Source organism: Bos indicus x Bos taurus, chromosome 4, assembly GCF_003369695.1.
Source record: "Bos indicus x Bos taurus breed Angus x Brahman F1 hybrid chromosome 4, Bos_hybrid_MaternalHap_v2.0, whole genome shotgun sequence".
Classification (NCBI taxonomy): Eukaryota; Metazoa; Chordata; class Mammalia; order Artiodactyla; family Bovidae; genus Bos; species Bos indicus x Bos taurus.
Genome location: NC_040079.1, coordinates 42,130,580 through 42,149,581, shown reverse-complemented (window position 1 = coordinate 42,149,581; position 19,002 = coordinate 42,130,580). Strand labels below are relative to the sequence as shown.

General features: G+C 41.1%; 1 protein-coding gene across 10 annotated transcripts in view; it reads right to left on the bottom strand.

The window, feature by feature from the left end:
• The window catches only part of HECW1 (HECT, C2 and WW domain containing E3 ubiquitin protein ligase 1), a 481,203-nt gene that overhangs the window by 73,676 nt on the left and 388,525 nt on the right, over positions 1-19,002 (bottom strand). For all 10 annotated transcript variants that reach the window (XM_027539200.1, XM_027539204.1, XM_027539202.1 and 7 more), the window contains 3 exons: positions 15,277-15,411; positions 6,489-6,594; positions 5,504-5,600 (listed from right to left, as the gene is read on the bottom strand). In XM_027539200.1, the coding sequence (XP_027395001.1) occupies positions 5,504-5,600; positions 6,489-6,594; positions 15,277-15,411 (338 nt within the window). The remainder of the gene's footprint in view (positions 1-5,503; positions 5,601-6,488; positions 6,595-15,276; positions 15,412-19,002) is intronic.

Genomic DNA, 19,002 nt, shown 5'->3' with positions numbered 1-19,002 from the left:
TTTCAGGTAAAAACATAATGAAATTGACCTTTTGGTGTGGGTACTTTTTAAGGAGACAAGAGAAACTTTTTGGCTTCAACAAAGATACACAAAATAGGATTAAACAGAGAAACGCACTGTGGTCCAACCTGTCAGTATAGATAGAGCACCGTTGTGGTAAATGTTATTTCCAAAACCCAGGGGTGCTCATAGTAGCTTCTCTGATGGGGGATTTGGAAATTGGACCAGGTGAAAGCCCGGGCAGGGGTGTGAGAACCACACCTCCTCCAGCAGCCGCTCCTCCTTCTGTGTCTCTGTGTCCTTGACTACATGCGCCCGAGTGCTGTCCTCAAATCCTGACACCACCTAACAGCCCTCTTCTCTGGAGGACTCTTGTGGACCCTGCTCCTCTGGTTTACTGACTTCAGTCCCATGAAGGACTGTCAAATTGATGTGTTCTCCCAATGGCAATGTCCCTGGGACAAGTCACTCTGCTACCCCAACAGACCCATATCTGGGTATGCCCCTGGTCTTCCTGCCTGGGGAAAAAGGGAGAGAACATTTTAGGGGACACTCTTTATTCCCAGGATTCCTGGGGAAAAGAAGACCGAAGAGAGTCAAGTCCACGAGGGCAGCAGGGTGCCTTCCTCAGGCAGGGGAAGAGGCGTCCCCTGCAGTAGTTCTACCATTGCTCCCCACACTCAAACCACATCCACATGTCAGAAATCCAAGCAGAGTTTTCTGAGAGTTTTGGTGGCTCTTCAGGGGACATGACACCCTCTGTCATGTTTGTGAAAATCTCAGGCAGATCTACTAGTCTAAGGGGCCTCCAAATGCCCCTGGGTCCAGCCCAAAGGCACTGGGGCCTAGGTGTGGGGAGATCTCTGAAGGTGAGAATGCCATCTGCCTCTCTTGCCTGCATCCCATCAAGAACTCTCCAGTGCAAAGTTCCCATCAGAGCTCTGGTCAGTAGAGCCACCTGCTTCTTTGACATCCTGACATCTTCATTTGTGGCCTCAAAGATCTCAAAACTCAATATCTACAATGAAATCCTTGACACCCCTCTTTCATTATCTCTGAATTCTGATCATGTCCTCCGTGGCCCATAATACAATCTTTAGCTATATATTTGGCTTAAAAATGTCACAACTGTCTATCATTTGTCTTTCTCAATAGATTATAAGTCCCATGAGATCAATGTCTGTTTTGCTTCAGTACTGGGTATGAAGCCCTAGCGCCATCCTGATTCAGAATACCTGCCCAATAAAAGCACTCATTGAAGAAAGAAAGAATGAATGAGGATGGCTACCATTGCATCTTCCCTCTTCCTGTGTGGTTTCCTTATGATTCACTTCTGTCTGCTGAACTCAGTTTTCTGAGAACTCGTCCTCTATCGTCTAACCCAGCAACTGGCTTTGTGAATGGAGGACAGTGGGTCCATGGCTCCCTGAGAATAGCAATGACCAAGCAGGGATCATGGGCCCCTCATGAGGACCACAGGGGAAGCAGTAAGTTCTGCCTTTGGGCAGCATCATGGGGAGAGGAGGTTTTCCTTTTAACTCGTGGACCTTTAAAATCAAGTTGACTCACCCTCACACCACAGCTAGGGGGGCGGGCAAAGGCCCAGTCACAGTGAGTAGTGCCCCGTTTTTTGGATCCTTGAAGCCTGACCCCTTGAAGAGCGGGCGTTTGCTCTCCTTTTGCCTTTTTGATTTCAGTTTCTGATGTCACTTTGAGTTTTCAATTTTTGAGGAGCTATTTGGATTTCCAATCTGGACTCTACAGGTCCTTCAGGGTCCATTAACTGTTTGAAATTATATGCAAAGATTCACATTTCTATATTTGGAAGAGTCTATAAGAGCTTTCCTCAGATTCTCAGAAGCATCCTTAACCTTAAGAAGGATATTAGTTTCTACATTAGTTTCCAAACTTTTTCTAATTCCAACATTCCCTAATTTCATGTCCCCTATATCTGGAAAAGTTTAATTGTACAAACACTGCAACAGAACCTTCAAGGTTTCTTAGATTTTGTTATAATGTGACAAAATCACATTGTGTTTGCTATATAAATGCTGAAACTCTTCACTTCCCTTGGGAAATATACTCCAGTCTTTATTTTCACAGAATATTGTTTTTATTGCTTTTAAAATGATTTAAATAAGACTCTAGTGCCTTTGGGGAGCTGACATTTCTCCCACAAGCAAGCAGCGAATTCCTTACTTAGTGGTAGAGTCAGTAAGGTAAAAAATGTTCAAGAGCAGTGATGTATCAGGAAGTTTTCAGGTAGTACAATGCTTCTGAAAATCCCTTGGAGATTCTCTTAAATTATTATGCAGTGTGAGTCAGAGAGCAGCCCAAGAATTGACCAAATATGGCCCTGCCTTCCATGGCACAGTAATAAAACTTGGGCAGAGTTGAAAATAAATGGAAGTCACACTCATTCAAGATAAAGATCTTTAGTTCAATGTGAAAGTGATCATGGTTTCCTGTCTTCAAAGTAGAGGGTCAGGCTCTGACAGGAGAGTGGTACAAAGACGAAGATATAGATCCTGCCTTAAGGAGCTTATGGTGTTGTAGGCAGACATCAGTAGTGGCAGAATACAACGGATACAGGAAAAATATCTTAGAAGTACAAAAACAAATGCTAGTAAAGCAAGGCAAAATAAATGCTAAAGTCTGCCTAGATCACTGAATCTTTGCATTTGATTTGAGCCTTTAAAATGGGCTGAAGTGCCCTTAAGAGAAAAGCCATTCTAGGAAGGGTGGGGGTAGGATAAAATACAGGCCCTTTGAGGGAGGTGAAAGACACCAGAAGGAAGAAAAAACTAGCCCAGGATGGAGAGTTAGATTAGAGCCTGACTTAGGGGACTATGGAAATTGTGCTTAGAAATTTTGACTTTACTATATACACAACAGGAGCCATGATAAGGGTGAGAAGTTTTTGTTTTTGTTTTTTGGCATTATTTTGTTTGTATTGTGTTTGTGTGTATTTTGTTTGTATTGTTTGTATTGAATGATGAAAATGGAAGCATTTGTTAATGCATTTTGAAATACTGGAGAGAAAAGATGTAGGAGTGTCTCAACACAGTCCATCTACTCACCCACAGTGCATCTAGTGGAACTGCAAAGAATTCCACTCTTACGAGAGGGCTTACAACTTGCCTTAGCATGACCTCTGGTATAAGAAAGGTTCTGTCAAAACCAGTCCCTTTTTAGAAAAGGAGCTCAGAGTTTCACAAGGAACTGAAGTGCTCCCCACAAAGAATTCCCCCCAAGGGCCCCATGTAAATAAGCCAATTTTATTAGTTGATGCATTTTTCACAAGTTCTCAAACTATACCCAGATTTCCACCCCCTCCCCCATGAAACTAAGGTCTTGTCGTATCGGAGAGGAAGAAAAAACTGCAGAAGATCTACATGGACAGCCTCTTTCACTTGTCTCTGAAACCCTCATAAAGTGGGCATGAGTCCCCAAATCACAAATCTGGCCTGAACTGCTCAGTGGCCTGGCTAGGGCAGCCACGGCAGGATTAGGGAAAAGGCAGGGCCGATCAGGGCCCAGGGAGGGTGAGGGGCAGCAGCCCAGCCTAAAACAAGATCCCAGTTGGCCCCCTTAATGACAGTAAGGATAGAGTCACATATCCACCACTGCCACTCCACCTGCTATTATGTGGCATATTTCCTTGAGGACTAAATTCCAGAGAGGCTTCCAGTGAGACAGGCCTGGGACTTGGATCCCTTTGTGGTCGTGCTAAAGTGCTTGCCCCTGGACATACCTCTCCTTGAACAACAGAATAGAATGTAACTGTATGGGACTAGAAATAACTGTGTGTGTGGGCAGTTGGGACAAATTCTGGACAATAGATACAGAGACCAAAAAACCCAACTGCCACTTTTGAAGAGCCTGAAGCAAAAGTAGAGGGTCAGAAACAAAAGCTGGGTAACTGAGCATGCCCTCTGCCCAAAACACCAAATAAAGGGAGGTGCAAAACACCCAAGCCACCCCTCTGGACCGACCCCTGGATACACCCTCCCCTCCCCCTACATAAGAAACCAAGCCTCCCACACCCAGGGGAGTGAGCAAGCAAGGCGACCTGTTGTTCCTTTTTGCTCCCCTCTGCTGCAGCAGGTACCAATACGACCTTGCCTGAATTTCTTGTCTGGCCTCTAGTCAATTTCTGTTGACTGGGGAAGGCCAAGAACTCTGGTGGCTAACACTGAGCTGCTCTGAGGTTCTGCAGAAGAGTGCCCTTGTGGCAGCTAGCCCTAAGGATACTCCATGGGAAGCTTTTTTGAAGGGCATGGGGTGGCATGGGATCTAAGGAGGTAATGCTGTTTATAGTAGAGTGAAAGCAGATATCTGCTAAGAGATCCCTGCAAGGTCCAGCAGAGAAATGATGACGATCCAAGCATAGGCCATGCAGGGAGGAGAGAAGATAAGGGTTGGAAGAAAGTGAGGAGGTTAAGTGTTTAGATGTGAAGCTGAAGAAAGAGGGAGGAGTTGAGATGGGCATTTGGGAGGATGGAGGCTCTAACTTATGTAGAATAAAACCACAGGGAAAGCAGGTGTCAGTGGGTGGTGATGGATGGGAAAGAACAGTGAGTGATCCATCCTTGCAGGATTAATAAAGATTTGAATAGCAAAGAGATTATTTTGAGGTGTTGGTGACTCATTGAGGAGGTCAAAGTAGAGGATTACAGTTGTCCACCAGACTCAAAAGACCACCAGATGGGAGCTGGAGTCAGAGGGGGTCACCAGCTGCCTCCCTGCCCATGTTACCTGGTCCAGAGAAGCATCTCAGTGGAGCCCACATTGTGACCTGGTTTCAGTGAAGAAGAGACTGAGGGTAGAGGATTAAGGGACATGCCTCCATCGCTGGCCCCTGTGTGCTAAAGCAAGTATTCAAACTTCCAGTGAACACAGTTAACTACCGTGCATCTCTAGCTTTTGAAATGTTGGGTAGTAAACTGAAGGAGAGACATACTCTAATACCTTGGTGAGAATGTAGGATTTAACTTCAGAGGATAATTTTTTATCACTTTGGGTGGTTTTCCCTTCCAAATGAAGTGACTCAGAGTTTCAGAGACACTCATTCAAAAATGACCCTAATGAACAATAAGGTTTAAGTAGTTAAAACACTTAAGAAACTTTTTTGTTTGTTCATTTATGAATATAGTCATCTAATATCCAGTACACATTTAAACAATTATATTCTTTAAATAAAATAATTCATGTGGTGCTTTACATAAATAATCTTTGATGAAAGTTATTTTGCTCCTTTTCTGTGCTTCCCTCCAAATCAATGGAAAGCATTTTAGCATCATGTGAATAATTGGTAAGCTGACATGATAGCTATCTCTGATTGCAACAGAACCCCTGGATCCTTCATTTTAAGTATTTAGGTTATAATTTAAATGCATGAATAAAACACATCATAAGTGTCTGCCGTCTGTCCCAGAGGTTGTTCCACCTGGAAAACCAGTGGGAGAGACCTGGAATTAGAGAGTGGTAGACAAGCCCCTACCTGAGTGTGTGGTTTCTTGCCAAGCTTGGCTGGCGCTCTTGCAGCATTTCAAAAATATTTGGCTGGCGAAGAAATGCCACAATCTTGTCGTTATATGCTGAAACAGACAAAAGTGCAAGTTGTGGTTGAGTCTCCAGCCCAGAGATGATTTCACTAATGATTGGAAAATGGCAGCTTGATACCAGGATTAATGGAGGAGAGTCTGAAGGGCAGGGAGCATACTCATCAAAAAAATGTAAGCTCTTGGGCTTTTTTTTTCTGTGACATAATAGCCTGGCTATTTTTAAATGATCAAACCCAAAGCGAACCAGATCTAAGTTAATTATCTTTAATATTGCAGGAATTTATCTCGGTGTTAACTCACCCCCCCTTGTGAACAGATGGAAGAGAATAAAATAGGTCTTTCACGAGTGGAGTTCTACTCTACTCCTTCTAACTTCTCTCATAATTCTGCCAGCGTTATTATGGCAAATTCAAAGAAATCTTTTTCTGAGCACTTGCACTTATGACTTCTGCCATTGGTTGAGTTTCCCAATAGGGATAATGAAAACATCCAAATCCATGTAGACTCTTTCACATCTTGATATAAGTGTTTTGGAAAGAGGTAGCTGAAGTTAGGAATGGAGCCTCTTCTAGCTTATCCTCATACACACACGGGAATAGAGGTCTAAATGAGAAACTGCATGTAAAAGCAACCACATCCATCACCTTATCTACGCTATGCTATCCGGGGACCCAGCTAACAAACCACTGAATAGAATAAAAAAGGAGGGGAATGAGGGTCTGGAAGAGGGGAGAGAAACAGAAGGGAAGAGAGAAGGACATAGTGAGGAGGAGGGAAAGGCAAGAGGTGCAAGAGGAAGATGGGAACCAGTGGTAGGGGAGTAGACAATACTAGAAAGGAAACAGAGTCCTGAATATTAAAGGAGTCACAATAAGAAAAACAGGTGTTGATTATCCAGGGGTTTACAAGCGTGATACATACCCAGTGGCAATGAGTCATGTTGGTGTTGGCTTCGAATAGCAGCTACTAGGCTGTGTCCTGGCCTGGCCAGTAAAGAGGCTCCTCTGTTTCTAGAGACTTCTGAGGCCTAATTTCAAAATAAAATTGTAAGTGTTAAAAACCTCATCCATTTTGGATGATCTTTGAATACTGATTTTTCAATATGAGTGGCAAAAAGTCCCTAACATTACCTAAATGAAAGGAGGAATGAAGTTATAATCCCAAAAATGACAGAAAATTAACATGTTCGAAAAAAATGTCTCAGTAGAATCGTTGGTGTTGTGGTTTTTAAGAAAGTGACTATGCCAAATGCCATGAATGTTCATCTCATTAATACACCCAATAAGCTAAGAAATATTTCTCATCAGAAATATGTTAAAGGGAATATTATCAGTAAAGTAGGTCTATGATCTTCATCTCTAAGAGGCAGCACTGAACTTCATAACCAAATGTGGCCTGGGCTGGCTGTCTTAAACAGTATTTATTATACTCGAAAGGCCATTCTTTGTTTAGCGTCTTTTCTCACATTTATTATACTGGTTACTCTTTATACAGTATTTAGGAGAAGGCAATGGCACCCCACTCCAGTACTCGCCTGGAAAATTCCATGGATGGAAGAGCCTGGTAGGCTGCAGTCTATGGGGTCGCTCAGAGTTGGACACGACTGAGCGACTTCACTTTCTCTTTTACTTTCCACTTTCATGCACTGGAGAAGGAAATGGCAACCCACTCCAGTGTTCTTGCCTGGAGAATCCCAGGGACAGGGGAGCCTGGAGGGCTGCCATCTATGGGGTCGCACAGAGTCAGACACGACTGAAGTGACTTAGCAGCAGCAGCAGCATACTCTTCATACAGTCTCATCCTCACAAAATTTGGCAAGATAAGCGTTATTCACCCCAGTTTACAAATGGGGAATTTGAGGATCAGAGAAAATAAGTTTTTCCAAAATTTTTAACTGGAAGAGATAGAACCATAATACTAACTAATGCTTGACTGTTAAGAATTGTTTTTAGATTCCCCATACTACTAGCCTGCAACCAGTATTCTGGGTTGGACATTTTGACAAAACTTCATGGGACAGAGAATTTGCTTAGCTTAAAACTGATATTTGTGATGATTAACTTTAATTTAGCTTGATTTTAAATTTTCATAAATTCCCTAGGTTCTAGAGCATAACAATGAGTTTCTACCATGATTCCATATATATTTTGCTCCTGCAAGGACCCTTGCAGGGTAAGCTATTTGAATGGAGGCACCACAGATTTTCCAAACTGGAGTACTTTCACCAGATATATGGCGATGGGTGTAGATGACTCTCTGTACGATATGTGACAAAGAAGTCAAACTAGGCTTTAAAATATTTAAGAATTTTGAAGATGACATTGGAAGATATTCATAAAGAGCTCAAATATCCAGACAAACAGAAGAAAGAAAATTCTCCAAGACCAGAATTCACACACACAGAATTCAGGAGAGGTGATGAGCTCCTACGGCATAAACCCCAGAAAGGTCAGGTTCGTCTAAAAGTGGTCACTTTAGACTAGGCCCTGTGTAATGTTGCAGGTGACAATCTTCAAGGCAGATTATGTAGGGCTTCCTAATTACAGAAATGGTAATTGTTGGTTTTCCTTTAGGTTCTACTTTCATATTTCACACAGACAAGAATAACATCCTTCAGATGAGATGTGCTACCAGTTCACTCTCTGTATGTGGCAGTCTTTGAACTGCTCCTCTGGAATAGGAGGGATGCAGATTCATCTTTTTCCTCTCCTGATCCTTCTTCTTGCCCTTGTCTCACTTGAGGGACAAGGGGAATAGATTTTGTGCCACTCTGGCTGACTTCTCACTTTGATGCCATCAGCACCCAGCTCTCTTCAGAGGGTGTAGCCAGCTACCAAGATTTAGATGCTGGAATTTCTGTGACAGCACTTTCTGGTTAAACGGTTACAATGCAAAGTAATGAAAGAAAGGCTTGCTAATGGCTGATATGCCATATTTAGTCTCATATTTTTCTCTTTCCATGAATTAATAAATATGTAAAAGCTTCCTGGGACTGAAATCTCTCTTTTCCTTCCAGGGGGTTGTGTCAGTCTGCTGTAATGTGTGCTGAAAATATTTGCAATGCTATAAAGACAGGAATCTCAAAAACAGTTGAAGGCTATCTAAGAGATGAATTACAGAAAGAAATTGGGAAAGCAGGTGGACCTGAGAATGGAACTCGAGAAGGCTTGGCTGTGCACTGAACTTTGCCTGGAGAAAAACAAGGCTTTGAAGCAGGAAGAGGCTCACTTCTCTTCACGGGGGGGGGGGGGGGGGGGGGTTGTAAGGAATTCATGTGTTGTAGAAATGCTTTAGGGAAAAATGGTTCCTGCTTCTAAGGTTACCTGCTTACCACAAAACCAAGCCAGATTGAAAGACTGCAGAACCAGAGGAAGGTCAGCTACTCTGAAGGCAGATGACTGGCTCAGGGATATGCATCACCGTGACTATAAGCGAGACAGAGGAAACAATACTGGGGAGCGGTGAGGCTTGTGGAATCCTGAGCCATGGCAACATCGGCCGAGGAAAAAGGAGGTGACTGTAGAGTGGTACTGGATGGACTCCAGATGAGAGAACTGGAGGATGATAGCATTAAATAGAAATGTGCTTCTCCAACTAGGGGCCAGGAATTTACAGGGATGGAAACAATTTTAGGCAGAGCTAAAAAAGACTCTAATATTCTAAGATTTCATAGAACTTGGTACGTGCTGGGATCCTTGTGGTTCAGTTGTTGTTCAGTTGCTAAGTTGTGTCCAACTCTTTGTGGCCCCGTGGACTGCACCATAGGCTCTCCTGTCCTTTACTATCACTGTCGCAAAGGTGGCCCAAAAGTGGTAACAAGTGGTCCATGGAGGGAAGCCTGCCATCAACTGGGTGACTAATTTGGATCTCACTGAAAACACGATGCTGACATTTGCTTTCCTAACTACTTAAAATATTGAAAGGAATGACTTTTCCTTTTAAAACCAAGATTATATGACTCCCTGAAATTCCCAGAATTTGACACTTTTGGACACTTTTTGGGTCACTGAGTTTCTCAGGTAGGGGTGCCTGTGTGTGCAAGCACACAGAGAGAGATATAGAAAGAGAGGGCGGAGGGGAGAAAGGAGAAGGAGGGAGAGACAGGGTGGGGAGGGAGGGGGAGAAGGTGGGAGAGAAGGAGAAAGAGGGGCGAGGAGAGACACAGGGCCAGGGGAGGGAGGGAGAAGAGAGCCCCACATGACTGCTTTTTAGATTTCTTTTCCTTTTGATGTTGAGATAGCTTTAATCATAATTGCAAATTTACAAATTTCAAACATTTAGCTTTCCAGACAAAACAGAATAGATATACTCAGAAAATAAGTTTCCAGCAACTGGAAAACAAGCTTCTCTTCTGTGTTACAATTTGGAAATGTAAACTGGTGTTTTTTTTAAAAAAAATCTGTGATTGAAAACTGCAGGTTTTAGACTAAATTTGGGTTCATCATCAGCTAATGCTGTCTCAAAAATGCTGGAGACCTGGTGATAAAAATTGCAAGTTCAGAGGAAAAGCCCAAGTAATGAAATTATGTTCATCTCTAGATTCTTTTTGTATTCTAAAAGTAGATCATTAACAACGTTTGCAGAACTATACAGAAATAAGAGTGATCTATGAGGTTTTTCAACATATTTCTAATGGCAAAAAGTGGGCAACAAACATAATGTACAAGAGAAAGTTTTGAATTAAATTATGGCAATCCATAGAATAAAGTACAGAAGAATTTTAATGGTGGAAACTATCTACAATGCGCTATAATGGTAAAGGAAGATACAAAAACATAGACAATACAAGTCAGCTGTTTTACTTCATTGTGTACCAGGAATTTTCTCCAGATGGAGGCCTATACCAGCCTTTTGATTTCTTTTCCTTCTGTGCCTATATTTTCTACACTCATTAGATACCACTTTTAATTCAAAAGTGTACTTTCATAGGTTATCTGGATTTTACAAACTTCCAAAGAAACTTGTAATCAAGTATAGGTTACATGGAATCAAGAGGAAAATTCCCAATTTTAAGAAGCTGTGCAAAAGTTACCCTCCCCAAAGGCCAGTTTCCAGCATGATGACCTCTGTCATTAGAGTTGATACAATGACTTTCATCATAAAAGCAGCTCACTGCAAAGTATGATTCACAGTGACTTCTGCTTTGAGAGTGAAAAGTCAATTTCTCTTTCCTGTCAGACTCCTGTCCTTTACTTGAGGCAATTACTGTTAAGCATTTTTATATGTACCCTTCCAGAAATGTTCTATGACTAATGACTTCTCTTACTTGACCAAGATAAGATGGTGAAAGAAACAAACATTGTGTGGTCTGTTATCCTTCCTTATTAATGGTAATTTACATTGCAAACTGCAGTATAAACAAGCAAAGCTGACCTCCAGTGATTTCCTTATTGATAGAGACATGGGATCTTGATCTGCTCTTTTCCACTTATCCATGCCCAATTCCATCTGGACACTATGGAAGTGATAAAGCCTGTTTTGTTGGCACTTAAATATATTGCAGATGGATGTGCCACTGTATTAAAATGCATGTGAAAGAGTCAAATCATGAGCTATACTCCAGTAAAAATTAATTAAGAAAAAGTCAAAGAATGATCTTTTTATGCATAGAATCCTATATTCCTCATATTAACTGCTTTCAGGAAACTGCCTCAACAATTTTCAGGTGAGGTAAAGGCTAAAAAGACGTTGAGCAGTGCCTCTACTAATAACCTATTGTTGGGGTTTTGAGGGGAATTTTTACCATCTAGGATCTTGACTTTGTAAACTGATTTTAATTCTGTCCTTAAGTACAATGGATAAAAAAAATCAACCCCTGAACAACACTCAAGAAATGGCTCATGAAGGTGAACAGAAAATATTGATTCCCAAAGCTGAGGTCTAAGAAACACCTAGAGTGAATCCCCTATTGCCCATGAAAGGTGACACAGAAAAATCATGGATTATGGAAATACTTCATTGATATTCCTAAGTCTCATCTTTCTGACTGCTTAGCTGTCATTTCTAATTGGCTCTCCTGCTGTTTCCATCCTCATCATCGACTTATATAAAGGCACACCTGCCAGCCTCCCCACCTGGCTTTACTGCTTATCTTATCTGGGAGCCATTCATGGGACTGTTTGTCTAGCCTCACAGATGCTGAGAATCATAGAGCTGAAGGGGACTTTAGTGGCCATCCCAGTTCCTTGTCTCTGTTTACAGATGGGGAAACTGAGACCACGGAAAGGGAAGGAAGGTGCAATGACCCAGAGCACTTCTGCAGAGAGGCCAGAGATGGGACTTCGATCTGCTGACCCAAGTCTCAAGTCTCCCTTCTACACACCCTTTGACTCCCCTGAGGTTGTGTTGTTTGTCACCCCAATTTAGGGCCTCATCACCTATATGTGGCAGTGGCCTCTCATGGCCTTTCTCACATCCTCCTGTGCCACAATCCCATCTCTTCTTGGCTGTCACTGTCTCCTTTAAAAATATGAGTTTACACTGGACTGGGAGTTGAGAAATCTGAACTGCAGTTCTGAACTCCCTGGGTGACTTGAGTTCTTGATACTTCAGTTTACTTGATTGTGAAATATGATGATTAACCAGAGTGAAATTACCACCTAGGAGTGTCTGGAGACGCTTAATGGAGATGCTTCTCTGGCTCAGCAGGTAAAGAATCCACCTGCAATGCAGGAGACCAGGGTTCAATCCCTGAGTCGGAAAGATCTGCTGGAGGACGACATGGCAACCCACTCCAGTATTCTTGTCTGGAGAATCCCATGGACAGAGGAGCAAGCCTGGTGGGCTACAGTCCATGGGGTCACAAAGAGTCGGACACGACCGAGCAACTAAGCACAAGGGTGTTTTGGTTTTTGTTTCTGTTGTCATAGTAACTGACACTCCTGAAATTTAATGAATGGGACCAGGAGAAGAGACCCTGCAATGACAAGGAATGATTCTACACTTCAGAGAACTGTCACCCCAAATTGCTAATAATCTTCCCCTTTTGTGAAACAGTGGGTGAACTGATCTCTAAAAGCCCATTTTAACATATAAATCATCATATTATTCTTCTCAAATTCATTCCAAGGACTTTTTATAAAAGTCCTAACTCATGTGGCATTCAAAGCTTTCCAAATTTCGAAACAAAAACCAAGTGGAGACTTACTATTCTGGTCACACTGAACTATTTATTCCCTGTCTTTCTTCAGAGCTTTCTCAACCCCATCTTGGCTCCTTATCCTTCAGCTATGCTCTCTGTGGGGGCTGCCCTTTCTCTGCCTTTGTACTTGCTAGGCTTTACCAATTTCTCTAGGTTTAGGTCAAGCACCTTCTTTTAAAACAAACATTTTCTTGGCCTCCTTTGAACTTCTGTGGCATTTGTCCTAACGGCTCTCTTGGCCCTCAACCATATTCTAATTTCTTTTGTTACTTAACTCTGTATGTTTCTGGCCTGGCTTCAGAAATAGAGTACACAGTTCTCCAGGGCAGGGGTCATATCTCACACATCTTTGCATTTCACAGTGTTCAGAGCAAACCCTGTACTTCATCAATATTTGTGAAACAAAATGATATTAGAGCAAATACAAGGAACATTTCCACCACCCCCTCGGTTTTTACACTGAGGTCTTCCTGACTCCTCACACCGTAGGCTGTGTTCTCACAGTAGGAGGAATCAGGTATTTGCTTTCATAGAGGCCGAGTCCCTGTTTTCCCTGGTGTGCTGCCTCTGGATCAGGTATTCTCTGCCTCCCAGCTTCCCTCTTGGTTCTCCCTTGTGTCACTGCAAAGCTACCAACAGAGAGAGACTGGGCATAGGGATGACAGTGGCTTAAAAACCTGATGGACAGTTAATCGGAGAGTGAATGAATTAGGAAGTATACAGATGGTTGACACCCTTTTCTCATCACGTGTTGGTCTTTCTTGGCTGATGCAGATGGCACTTTTTTATTAACATTGATATTCAGTGTGGCTGTGTTTGGGCTAGTCAATAACATCAAGGAAATGTTTTGGAACAGGTAAAGTGATGCTCATGATTTTAATCTTGTTCTTTCAACTGGAAGGTTTTAAAATTTATATTTTCAGGTTAACTTCATATATATGTGATAGATTTATATGTTTAGGGGTTTCACTGAGTAATTGGCTTTTTTTTTTAAATTGACCGTGGTGAATCTGAATCTGTCTGGCAGTACTGAGCTTCTTTTATCATATGCTATGATGCTCTATGTTAATACTGAAATTCACCTTAATAATATTAAAGAGCTTGGACATTTAAAATAGATTAAAATGGCATATTCAAGTTGATGCAGAGTTCTGAATTTACCCATTATCATATCAAGACAATACATCTTGTGATTTCTGAAGTGTTATAAAAGGGAGAGGGACTATATGTGCTGAGCTGAGAAGTTGGGGCACGGCTTTCTGTAGCCTGTGAATGTGTCAACTGTTGAGTGCCTGGAATCTGGAGGGTCCTGACACCCACATAACCCCTGGGGAGTGTATAATACTCCCTTATGCATGGTCACATACACATTTTATGTATATGCAGTAAGAGTTAACATGCTTTCAATAGTACCCTAAAACAATGATACTTAAGATGACTCCATGAAAGAAAAATTCAATTTATCACACTGGCTTTAAATTGTGAGTGCCCCTGGTTAGAAATAGTTACATTTCTCAGTGTATACAGATGAGTGTCCTGAAAAACTAGTAAAGGTTTTTTTCTTTTATACTAAGCTTTCATTAAAACAAGCTCTTCCCTTGAGACTCATGTTTGCTCTCTAGAGGCTGACAGGTGAATGGTTATTTTCTGCCTCTAGAGATGTCCACTGTGGCTCTCCCTGGAATGACTCTCTGTGGGACCATATATATGTTTTTTTTCTTTCTACAGTACTTTTTCCATTTTTTTTTTTACCTCATTATAATCTAACTCTACTCTTATTGGGAATGGTTCTCAGAGCCTGTATCATCTGAGACCTTGGTGGTTTCCATGAAAAGAAGGTATAGATACTTGGGAAATGTCAGAACATAAAAAAGAGATTTGCTCATATTATTGTAGGGAACTAATTAGCAATGGGAAAAAAGCTATGTTTTGAATTTTGGTTCAAGAAGGGAGAACAGGAAAGGATATGGGATATAGAAAAAGGAATTCAGAAAGGCAAGGAACCTGATGCTTAAGAAAGGGGGCAGCCTTTCATGGCCCAGCAGAAGGTAATCAATCATGTTGAGTGAAAGAACATATAAAGCAGGGAAGGGCAGATGGTAGAGTGGGAACAGAGTATTCATGTGGCCCAGTTCATTTCCCCAGTTTTCAGTCCATGAATGAAGTCTTGTCCAAAATCTAGGGAACGGGAGAAGTTTAAAACAGTCATATGCTGCCTAGTAGTTCTACCATCATTTAAGAATTCACACGTGACCAGTGGGCTGAGGAAACACCATTATCAGCCGTAAGTATAGGGATGTCTTGATGCTGTATTTTCAGTTTTCTTTAAACTAGATGGATTTTTCAGTAACATGACTGTGTAGGAAAAAAGGAAAGGCAGAAGGACAGCAATCTGAGGATGGGTCCAGGACACGAAGTGGGTGCCTCGAGTCATCAGCCTCCCTACTAAAGAGCATATGGATTTGGCCCCGCCCCTGGGGGAAAAGGCAACTCTAGATCCTGGCCCCACCAGGACAGGCTGACCCTGTGGTCCTGTGAATGGGAGGGCAGGGGCAGAGGAGGTGTTACCTCTCCAGCACTGTAACTTCGGAGCCTCTGGAGATGCTGTCGATGAGTCAGATGGTTGGGAAGACGACCGTTCTGAAGAGGGATTCGGGGGTCAATAAAAGTGGTAGCTCGACTGTTGTGGTCCACGAAGAAAGACTACAGACAGACCAGGAAAGAACATACATGTGAGAAGCAGCCAAGTGAAGTGAGTGATCCCCAGGAGCACTCCAGGGCTCAGTCATCAGGTTTATGTTTGCCCCTCCTTTTCATCTACTCAGAACTAGATGGGAGATGCCTCTGCTTTTGCACGCTCAGGAGTTCAGTGAAGCCCCCAGTCACTGATAAACACTTTATTGGGTGTGAGTTACAGAGGAGCAATTGTAACATCTTACCATGGAATATAAGAGAAACAGATCCTTTGAAGGATAAGTCATTCTAGTAATTAATTATTTGGAGAGCATTTAGTTTATTTTTAAAATAAATGCCCTTTTTTGATTATAGAATTAATATAGTTTCATTGAGAAATAACTTAAAAAGGATAAAAAGGTACAAAGAAGATAACTAAAAGTCATACCAAACATTACAGTCTAAAGGTAATCAACAAAATGTTTTCATGATTTTTTTTTTGTTTTCTCTTCTGTGCAAATATACATCTATTTTCCTAACATCAGCACCTACAATTTTGTTATATAAGACTTTTTCACCTATTATTTTATGAGCATTTCTCTAAGTTATTAAATATTCTTTTAACACAGAATTTTATTGAGTATATGGTGTTCAGTTTGATGGATCGGTTCAGTTAGTTCAGTCACTCAGTTGTGTCTGACTTTTTGTGACCCCATGGGCTATAGCACGCCAGGCCTCCCTGTCCATCACCAACTCCTGGAGTTTACTCAAACTCATGTCCATTGAGTCGGTGATGCCATCCAACCATCTCATCCTCTGTTGTCCCCTTCTCCTCCTGCCTTCAATTTTTCCCAGCATCAGGGTCTTTTTAAATGAGTCAGTTCTTTGCAGCAGGGGGCCAAAGTATTGGAGTTTCAGTTTCAGCATCAGTCCTTCCAATGAATATTCAGGACTGATTTCCTTTAGGAACTGGTTGGATCTCCTTGCAGTCCAAGGGACTCTCAAGAGTCTTCAATACCACAGTTCAAAAGCATCAATTCTTCAGCACTCAGCTTTCTTCACAGTCCAACTCTCACATCCATACATGACTATTGGAAAAACCATAGCTTTGACTAGACAGACCTTTGTTGGCAAAGTAACATCTCTGCTTTTTAAAATGCTGTCTAGGTTGGTCATAACTTTTCTTTCAAGGAGCAAAGCATCTTTCAATTTCATGGCTGCAGTCACCATCTGCAGTGATTTTGGAGCTCAAAAAAATAGTCTGTCATTGTTTCTACTGTTTCCCCATCTATTTGCCATGAAGTGATGGGACCAGATGCCATGATCTTAGTTTTCTGAATGTTGAGTTTTAAACCAACTTTTTCACTCTCCTCTTTCACTTTCATCAAGAGGCTTTTTAGTTCTTCTTTGTTTTCTGCCATAAGGGTAGTGTCATCTGCATATCTAAGGTTATTGATATTTCTCCCAGCAATCTTGATTCCAGCTTGTGCTTCCTCCAGCCCAGCGTTTCTCATGATGTACTCTGAATATAAGTTAAATAAGCAGGGCGACAATATACAGCCTTGACGTACTCCTTTTCCTATTTGAAACCAGTCTGTTCCATGTCCAGTTCTAACTGTTGCTTCCTGACCTGCATACAGATATCTCAAGAGGCCGGTCAGGTGGTCTGGTATTCCCATCTCTTTCAGAATTTTTCACAGTTTGTGGTGATCCACACAGTCAAAGGCTTTGGCATAGTCAATAAAGCAGAAGTTTTTCTGGAACTCTCTTGCTTTTCTGATGATCCAATGAAAGTTGGCAATTTGATCTCTGGTTCCTCCACCTTTTCTAAAACCAGCTTGAACATCTGGAAGTTCATGGTTCACGTATTGTTGAAGCTTGGCTTGAAGAATTTTGAGCATTACTTTACTAGTGTGTGAGATGAATGCAATTGTGCAGTAGTTTGAGCATTCTTTGGCATTGCCTTCCTTTGGGATTAGAATGAAAACTGATCTTTTCCAGTTCTGTGGCCACTGCTGAGTTTTCCACATTTGCTGGCATATTGAGTGCAGCACTTTCACAGCATCATCTTTTAGGATTTGAAATAGCTCAACTGGAATTCCATCACCTCCACTAGCTTTGTTTGTAGTGATGCTTCCAAAGGCCCACTTGACCTTGCATTCCAGGATGTCTGGCTCTAGGTTGGTGATCACACCATCATGATTATCTGGGTTGTGAAGATCTTTTTTGTAGAGTTCCTCTGTGTATTCTTGCCACCTCTTCTTAATATGTTCTGCTTCTGTTAGGTCCCTACCATCTCTGTCTTTTATTTTGCCCATCTTTGCATGAAATATTCCCTTGGTATCTCTAATTTTCTTGAAGAGATATCTAGTCTTTCCCATTCTATTATTTTCCTCTATTTCTTTGCATTGATCACTGAGGAAGCCTTTCTTATCTCTCCTTGCTATTCTTTGGAACTCTGCATTCAAATGGGTATATATTTCCTTTTCTCCTTTGCCCTTCACTTCTCTTCTATTCACTGCTGTTTGTAAGATACATAACAATTAGCTTTGGTAACCTCTATCACGGGACACTTAAATTTTTTTTTTTACTGGTTTAAAATAATGCTTCAATAAATACTTCTGTACACAAAGCCTTGAGGCATGTCTGATTAGTGTGTATGTTCCAATATATAACAAATGACATTCTTTAAATCTAAAATTAGTTACCCTTCACAAAAAAGGAATACTTATTTTTTTAAATAAAAACTTCTGTACTAGAAAATAATCTTTCAAATACTCTCTTTTGAACAAAAGGTAATATTTGGTATCAATATCTTTGCCTAATTTACCTCAATCAGTGTTCATTTTAGATATGTTTAGGTGTCATCTGACATAAGTAGTCCAAGAAATTATATACAGATTTAGAAATTATTCTTGGGTGAACATGAGCTTATAATTTTGAGTATTAGATGTTATTGTATATGAGTCTTTTAAAGATCTCTATAAAACTCCCTCTATGTCATACAGGGAGTTGTTTCATAATGGAGATCAAAATACTCCCCACAGGACAAAGGTAAATAACTTTCTGAGGATCATGTGAGTTGGTATCTGTGGCTGTTAATAAAATTTCCCAGGACAGCATCCCACACAGACTCAAAAAGGGCTGTATGTCCAACAACATGCAGGGGACTGAAATGATGTCCCCTGAAACATTATGTTAGATTCTCAAAAAGTGATGACTATGACATTAAAAAATATTAGTAAAGAATTCATATAAGTATGAAGTGTGAGTGAAAAAACCCAACATTAACATGCTTACATGGGATTTTAAACACACAAATACAAGCTAAATTAATATAGAGTAAAAGCAGATTTTTATTATTCAATTATATGCCTTTTTAAGTTTACAAATTAAAGTTAAATGGGTTATATATATATGTATATGTGGTAACTTTTAGTATAAATTCCTAAAGGTTGACTTAATTACTGGGTTAAAAGTTAGGAAAACATTATACATTTATTGATCCATATCAACAAACTATCTTCATGAGAATAGTACAGATTTATCATCTTACCGAAAGTCCATGAACTCTTTTTATGGACTTTACTGATGCTGAGTACTGGAAAGAACTCTTAGAAA